The following is an 8,872-nucleotide window of genomic DNA, read 5'->3' on the forward strand; positions in this document are numbered from 1 at the left end:
ATCACAAAATCCCCAAACCAGAGATGTCGGCATGAATGTGGAGAAAAGGGAGCATGCGTTTTCTTTGTAATGATAACATTAATTCTTCAGTGAACTTGCTGGTAGCAGCTAAGAATTTAAAATTCCTACTATACAAGCACATGAATGCAAATCCACTAGAATGTCTTCGTCTTTCAAAAACCTTTAACAAACTAAATTTTTTAAAAAATCATCCATTCTACAACTGTTAGAAAATCAAAATGGTAATTAGAATGTATCTTGATTCATTTTTCATGGTGTTAGATTCCAATAACTCTTTACGGAGGCCCATTTTGTCAACTATGTAATTCCTGAGATCTCTTCACCTTGTTTGTAGTTTTACAGAGTGGATGATTCTTCTCTGAGTAGCTGACATAGTACTTCATTTTACCTTAAGAAAGAATTAAAAATCAAATTAGTCCTGAAAGTCCAGAGATCATTATTGAAACTACCTGTCCTTTGTTAACAGGTGCCCACAGCTTTGGTGTCTACCAAGAGGGCTTATATTTGTGTCTTTGTACTTTCATCAACATGAAAGCAAGCCTGCATCCTGATATTTTATATTTAAAAAGTGTTTATTACAAAAAGAAAAAAAAAAGAAATTGTTGATTACTTAAGTGTCTCTGTAAGATAATGGTTGTGTAAAAGTAGAAATGGAGATGAATACAGTGATAAGAAAAGAATTTCAAGCAAGAGAGTTGAAGATTTAGTAAAGTGTTTGTTATAAAAGATTAAGGAGCAGGATATGTTTTAAGCTGGTAAGAGGGAAATGATGATGGTATGTATGTACTGGAAAAGGAGAGTCAGGAATTAGAGACGCTGTCATTTGAGAGGAAACAACAATGCAGTTTCTCCCAACATTACAATACAAAGAAGGCTAACACCACATGTATTAGGATGAAATTCATGAAAGGAAAATACGGCTGGCTCTAGGGTAGGGTGACCAGACGTCCCGCTTTTGGTGTGACAGTCCCAATTTTTAACAATTTGTCCCACATCCCATAGCATTTTTAAAAAGTCCCGATTTTTGGAAGGAATGCACAAATGGGTGGGAAAACAGTAAGGGAATATATGGTTTTCGGCTGCCATGTGGCTATTTCATCAGGATATGAGTTTTATATTATTTTTGTTAATTTTATAATGTTAAACTGTAATAATAACAAATAATTGTTGAGAAGTGATTATCGAGAACTGCTTATCAAAGTTTGTATTGTTGTCAGGACCCCCCCCCCATCAATGGTGTCCTACTTTACCAATGTTAAAATCTGGTCACCTTACTCTAGGGTGCTATATAAATACTACTTGTTGGTAATAAAATACACCTACTAGCATTGTAAAAATACTTTCCATCTCTTCATGCCCATGTGCACCCATTGTTTAGTTCCCACTTATTAGTGAGAACATATGGAAATCAGAAGAAACTCAGAATGAACAGGCACACTAATACTTACATATTCATATTCCGATTAATGTAAACATTGGTTGTTTAATAAAAAGTTGCTATATCACTCAATATCATGTACGAGGATAAGGAAGATGGTAATTTTAAATTCACATCTACCATAAGAAATGGGTACATAATGTCTAAATTTGATTCAGCAAAAAATAAGCATAATTGTGTTATTTAGAAAAATAGAGCTAATTACGAGAAGAAATTGTTGTCAGTTTGACAGGTCCTACCTCTGGGAAGTTGAATGAATGAGTATGGAGAGGTTGGGGTGGGTGGGGTGGGAGGAAACATGGGAAGGCTGACGTTTTCATAGAAGCTGAGGAAACAATTTGACTTGAAACTATGGATAAGTGGATAAAAGTATTATTTAAGCTTTTTAAATAGCAAAAAATGAAAGTAGGATCAGAATAGAAAATGAAGAGAAGCAGTGATGAACTGAATCATAGAACACTGTATGTGGTTTGTATACCTAAATAAAAAAATTCTGAATTGGGGAAAAGGAAGTGAAAGTGTGCAATAGGAGCTAGATTCAGTAGAATACATGTGACACATGTGTGGGTGTGTGCATGCAATTGTGACACATGTGACTGTAATTATTTTTCCAAATAAAAAAATTAGCATGTACTGTCTTTCCTAAGATCTTACCCCAAATGACCTAATTCACCATGCTTGCCTGAGATGCCTGAGATGCCTGAGATGCCTAGCCAAATCCCTCTCATCATTCAAAGTATTCCAAGTTTAACATCTTCAGAATATTCTTTTCAATTTATGAGAAACTTGATGTTAATATCCTAATTTACACAGTCAATTCCATATTTCTTGCTCTTTTCTAGACAATAAAGCCAAAGAAGAAAGAAACATTCATCACTCAATACCTGGAGCAATTGATTTCAAAAACCCAAAGGATCCCACGATGATCAAAATCAAAACAATGAGGATAACAATAGGTCGAATATTTAATTGTGCTAATGTTATGGTACCTGTAAGCATAAACACACAAAATATATGGTTTACATGACTCAGTGCTAAAAACAAATGAACTACCAAGCCATGAAAAGACCTGGAGAGCCTTTAAATGCATGTTACTAAGGGAAAGAACCCAATTTGAAAAACCCAATTTGTTACTTACTGTGGGATTTCAACTATGTAACATTCTGGGAAAGGCAAAACTGGAAACAGACCACTGGTTGCCAGGAGTTAAGTGGAAGAGAGAGATGAATGTACAGAAGACAGCCTACAAGGGTGGATACTTGTCATTATATGTATCAAAACCCATAGAATATACAACAGCTATAGTGAAGCCTAAGGGAACTATGGTTTAGGATGACAATGATGTGTACCTTTATCAGTTACAACTAATGTAACACTGTTGCAGGGTGTACTTAGCTGGGAGATTAAGCTTGGGTAGAGGCAGGGGTTACATGGGAATGTTGTCTATTTTTCCCTCAATTTTGTTATAACTGTTCAAAAATTAAAATCTATTAAAAATAAATTATATATGTATATATATATGTACATACATGTATTTTTCAATGCTGTCCAGAGTAGGAACCATCAAATATATAAAAAGGGTATATAAGGTAAGGGGCAAGTGTGGGCTAAAGGTCAGGAGCTTCTTGAAAGGTACTTCCTGGAAGTCTTCCAAACAGGCATCCCAGACCTCTGTCAACCAGGACAGCATACTTCCTCAACCAGTAGAAAAAAAGGGAGACTGATCTAGTGAGGATCCAATGGACAGACTCCAGAGTCAAAGATCCCCACATCATGGACAGTGGAGATGACGGTGATATTGACTTTCAGGTTCTTGGTCTCAGTGATTTGATGAATGAAGCGATGGACCACAGGTTCAACAGTAGGTTAGGTTTTATTAGGTTTTATTCAACAGGTATTACAGCTCTCACAAAGAGCCAAAGCTTGCAGAGCAGGATCCGCAATAAGATAGGTTTTATAATACAAGTGTTACAGCTCTTACAAAGAGCCAAACCTCCTTGCAGAGCAGGATCAGCAATAATACAAGTGTTACAGCTCTTACAAAGAGCCAAACCTCCTTGCAGAGCAGGATCAGCAGTAATACAAGTGTTACGGCTCTCACAAAGAGCCAAACCTCCTTGCTCTCCTGCTCTTTCTCGGATGTCTGTGTTTGGGCTCTCTGCTTAGGGGCTTATACGGGGCAATGAGCTTTCAAGTCCTGAAAACAGACCAATCAGGAGCAGGTTTTGAAAACAGACCAATCAGGGATGCACTGGAGGAATTGACCTGCCAGAAGTCCATGTAAGGGGATGGCAAGGTGCCAGTGTTTTTCCCCCACTGGTGTCCAGCAGAATTCCTTCATTCCCTGCAATAGGTCCAGGGACAAAGTGGCCAGTCTTGCCACCTTGTCCGGTATCAAGGGGATAGACTCAAGATGTATTAAAGGAGTTCTCAACAGCGTGCTCACCTGCACACACACATACTCCTCTCTCCCAGAACACTGACAGTCAGGCTTCTCTCTCCCAGCCAACAGACTGGTAGGTTACTTTCTGCAAGAGCCTGAACTGACCCAGAAAAAAGGCCTTCAGATACATAACAAATCCTCATTTCAGTAAAAATCATTTATCTCCTTTTCACTATGTTCAAGTTAACTAGTTCACAAGACCCAGCTTCAGATAGGAGAGCTTCCAATCAGCTCTTTGGTGCTCACTTTGAAAAGAATCTATTGGCCAAGGATTACCAAAGACTTCAGAAAAGTCTCATAAATGAAGGAAAGAAATTAAACACACACACACATGTCTTTAAAGCAGAAGAAACTGAGATCAAACACGTCTAGAACTAAGCAGAGGATCGAGGCAAAAACAACGTCCAGGACAATTTGCTGCTCAGTGTGTCTGAGACCAACCAGGACAGAATAGGCCAAGAGCATGGAACAACTCCACGGAAGTGACATATTACCCAGTGGAACTAATCACATGGAAAACATAACAAAGGGGTTCTCAGGTTTGTGAATGTGCTTAGCGAGAAGTCACAAAAGGTACATACGTTTTGGAAGAAACAAAAAAAGTAGAAGAATTATGAAATCCAAGAAAAACAAAAGTTATTCAAAAGAGAAAGCGTAAATTTATTTATTCCCTGATTTAGCACTTAATAATACTTACATATCTAAATTAATGTGAACACCGGCTGTTTAATCTTATAAAAATGGGAATGTCACTCAATACCATGTCTGAGCATACGGAAGAAGGTACTTTTGAATCTACATCACTATAAGAAGTGGGTACATAGTATCTAAATTTCATATAGTAAGAAATAAGCAGGAGCATGTTATTTAGAAAAATAGAACGAATTGCTAGAAGAAATGCTTGTCAGTTTGACAGGACCTGCCTCTAGGAAGATGAATGAGTGAATATGGAGAGATAGGGTGGGGAAAGCATGGGTAGAGCTGATGTTTTCAGACTCTGATGAAACAATTTGACTTTCAACTATGTATATGTGGATCAAATGAATGTGTAAGCTTTCTAAATACCAAGATATGAAAGTTGGATCAGAGTAGAGAATGAAGATTAGAAGCAATGATGAACTCAATCATAGATGTTACTTAAGTCAGTGAAGAAATTCCCCCAGAAAGAGCCTGGAGGAGAAAAGTCTGGCAATCTAAAAGTGCAGGAAGGCAAAGTCTGAGTGCCTTTATTCTTCTGGCAAAGCCTTAAGTACTTGTTTCAAATTATACTTTATCTTTCCATTAACCCTAAGGATTCTTTCAAAAGTATGCTATCAATGCCAATTAACTGACAGTATAGAAGTGAATATTAAAATGTAGAATAAGGTACATTCCAAAATAAGGCTTTTTACCACAAATTAATGTATTTTTCTTTTATATATATCTCTTTTTTATGGGTAAAAGGGAGATAAAGTAGAGGGTAGAGAAATCATCCTCAAACAAAATTTCTCTGCACGTTCTGTTTCCTTCTAACTCCTCAGAAAGAATGAAAAAATAAAAAAAAACTAGATTTACTAACCAGAAGGCAGCTTTTTGCACAGACTCTTGTTACCAGTCAAATGGGAGACAGAGCAGGTCACAGTAGTCACATTGAGGTCCTCCCAGGCACATGTACTCTGGACAGTCACTGTGCCATTGGCCAAACAGTCTTCCTTAGTGTCACAATCATCCCTCTCTGGGGTCCAGGAGATGCGTGCAACTGGCTTCCCTGCTACTGCCTTGCACACCGCAGTTCTATTCCTGCTTAGAAACAGGGTCACTTCAGGGGGAACTGCAGAGATGGAAGGAAAAATGCTTCAGTCTTAATGTAAGGGATGTGGAATCTGGAGAGACATTTGTTTTAGTCACAAATGTGGTGATGTGAAATACACTGTATGTGGTGTTCCTTACCTAATACTTGGAGGTGATATCCATGCCAGAAAGTCCCATCAGGTGAAGTTATTGTACATTTGTAATACCCATCATGAGAGATGGCCACTGGACCAATTTGAAGGTCAGGATTCTCCTCAGGTCTGGAGACCCAGGCTATTCTGTCATCAGTACAGTTGATTTCCCTGGTCTCATCTGCATCACTCCTATATGCTTTTGTACAGGAAGGCTTGTCTCTGAGGATTATTTCCCATGTTGTTGATATTCTTGTCAATGGGGGGGGTATGAGGGCAGTGGAGCACAGCCATGGTATCCATCACCACAGACACTGAAGTGTTAACTAAACATACATACACACAGCAAAGGGGAATGATAAAAGAAGATCTGGGTAAAGAACTTCACGTGTTAAATTAATCAACAGCATACTACATGAACTTGTACTACATACTAAATTTGTCTGTGTTCATGTTCCAGAAGTATTACACTTACATAAGAAATTAACATTTAAAACTATAGTGTATTAAACCCAATTGAGAAATTAAAGATTTTTCTCCTGTATTATACACTATTAAAAAACCAGTCTCATGAAGTATTTTGAAACTACTTCAGGAGTTTTAATATCTAGTAACAACGAAACAAGAAAAAAGACTTAAATAGGAAAGGCAATATTCTGAATCTAATCTTATGATGGAAGACACTATTACATCTATCACACAATTCATGAAATAATTTCTAGTGTGCTTTTTTCTCCTAAGGCTTGAGCACAAAAATATCAGTAACATCAGAACTAAATGTCTTTCCCTATGGTTATTTTAGATAAACAGAAATGTGGGAAGTATATGTTTCTTTCATTAAAAGTAAATAACATGGCATTCAGGGAGAGCTAGCTGGATATTGTAGAATTTATTTTTTATTCTAAAAAATCACAAAGTCAAGGATATCCACAGACCTTTTATAACATCTGTAATTTCACCAGGTAAGACATCACACAAAAATGAAAAATGATAGCCAGGTGCAGTGGCTCATGCCTATAATCATAGCACTCTGAGAGACTGAAGCTGGAGGATCACTTGAGGTCATGAGTTCAAGACCAGCAAGACCAAGACCTGTCTCTACTAACTATAGAATAATTAGCCAGGCATTGTGGCCAGTGGGAGGCTGAGGCAAAAGGATCACTTGAGCCCAGGAGTTTGAGGTTCCTATTAGGCTGATGCCACAGCACTCTACCCAGGGTAACAAAGACAGACTCTGTCTCAAAAAAAAAGAAAGAAAGAAAGAAAGAAAAGTAAAATAAAAGCTAATGGTGCACACTGATGGGATGCTTAGAAATATTTATTTCTGGTGAAAAAATAGTTTAGTCCAAGGGAGATTCCTGTGGCTCAAAGGAGTAGGGCACCGACCCCATATGCTGGAGGTGGCAGGTTCAAAGCCAGCCTGGGCCAAAAACTGCAAAAAATTAAAAAAAAAGTTTAGTCCATAATTGAGAAACAAACCCAGATTTGCTTTCCTCTGGACATTTTCCACAAAAAAAGATTTTATTGAAAATGTTTGACATTATGAAATATAGCTTGTGGAAGAGTTTTCCTTCCTTTCTTGTTAGTCACACACATACCCCCAGACAGTTTAGCTGTGAACCTTGCTTGCAGATTTTGTGTTTGTATGTTCAATATAATTGTCAGAAGTAAATATAGAAGCTGACCTCTTTTGTTCATCTTTTAAGGTAAAAATTAAGCCTGGGTCCTATAAGCATCTTCTAACATAGAACCTCAGGCTTCCCATAAACCAACACAATGTGTCCACGACTGATAGCAGCCTACTGAGAAATGATAGCATCTGTCATCTGCAATAGGGGCAAGTGTCAGTGATGGAATTACTGTGACCTGAGCTGGACCAGCTACGGTGGGACATTTGTGTTTATGTAAACAAAACAAGTTTTTGCTAAGCCTTTCTCTTCTCTCTTATTTTTGTGTCATCTGTCTCTCTGTGGCACTGAAGCCAGGTATTTCATGGTCCAATAACAATCACATAACTAGATGAAGAAAGAGGCAGGACTTTCACACAGAGCTGAGAGGCTGTTAAATCCATTCTCTTTTCACCACCACAACTTAGCAAAGCTTCAGACAAGCAAGAACGTGGCTTGTTTGGGAACAACTGGAAAGTTCCTCAGCTCACAGTGCTCAGATCACCATATTCTTCACATAGTTACAAGGCATCCCCCCAGCCAGGGTATCAGCTAATGTTTCCACAAAGTTCAACCTTCCATCACCCTGGTACTGGCCATTGCAAAAGGAAGCATGTTACCTTCTGAGAGGGGTACTGAAGAGTTCTGTATCATCTGATTTCCATCCATATCTGAACTATTTGAAGCTAGAAAATATAGAGAGAAAGACAATGAAACCAAGTTTATGTGGAAGCCACTATCTCACATAGTCTTATTCAATAGAATAGACAACCAGTTAAGCATAACAAAAATTATGCAGCACTCATGGAAAATAGAAATTATATGTTATACCATCATTGGCTTATGTGAAACCAAGTTTAGTGGAAGCCACTATCTCACATAGTCTTATTCAATAGAACAGACAATCAGTTAAGCATAACAAAAATTATGCAGCACTCATGGAAAATAGAAATTATAAGTTATACCATCATTGAGAGGAATGTCATGTTAACATCTTGTAAATTACATTTATAGGTTATTAATCAATGACTTGCCATCCCATTGATAAGACACCTCATAATGTTGACCATTTTTTTAATAAGGTCCTCCACTTCTTCCTCCTTCCCCAACCAAGTGAATGGTCTGATATGGACATCTCACATGAATTGGTCCAGTTACACTCCTTTTTCTAGATGTCACCCTCTACCCCCTAATTAAATTTGTTTGGTCTAATGGTGGGCACCTCACCCAGATGGACAAAACAGAGCCCTTTCTCAAGAATCTCAGAAGCATAATTCAGAAGGATTCATCCATCCTTCTTCCATTCTCATTTACCCTGCTTTGTAAGAGTGAAAAATGAAATATAGAATTAAAGCAGATGTTAGAAAACTGGCTTACTAGA

At 37.7% G+C, this 8,872-nt stretch overlaps 1 protein-coding gene across 1 annotated transcript in view; it reads right to left on the reverse strand.

Moving 5' to 3' along the window:
- Positions 1 to 2,332: 2,332 nt before the first annotated feature.
- Positions 2,333 to 8,872, reverse strand: part of LOC100940435 (cell surface glycoprotein CD200 receptor 1-like) — a 14,054-nt gene continuing 7,514 nt past the window's right edge. Inside the window, exons 2-4 of the mRNA XM_012810042.1 lie at positions 5,832 to 6,076; positions 5,461 to 5,712; positions 2,333 to 2,448 (exon numbers count right to left, since the gene is read on the reverse strand). Coding sequence (XP_012665496.1) covers positions 2,333 to 2,448; positions 5,461 to 5,712; positions 5,832 to 6,076 — 613 coding nt within the window. The remainder of the gene's footprint in view (positions 2,449 to 5,460; positions 5,713 to 5,831; positions 6,077 to 8,872) is intronic.

The sequence above is a fragment of the Otolemur garnettii genome, unplaced genomic scaffold (genome assembly GCF_000181295.1).
Source record: "Otolemur garnettii isolate 467f Iridium unplaced genomic scaffold, OtoGar3 scaffold00122, whole genome shotgun sequence".
NCBI lineage: Eukaryota > Metazoa > Chordata > Mammalia > Primates > Galagidae > Otolemur > Otolemur garnettii.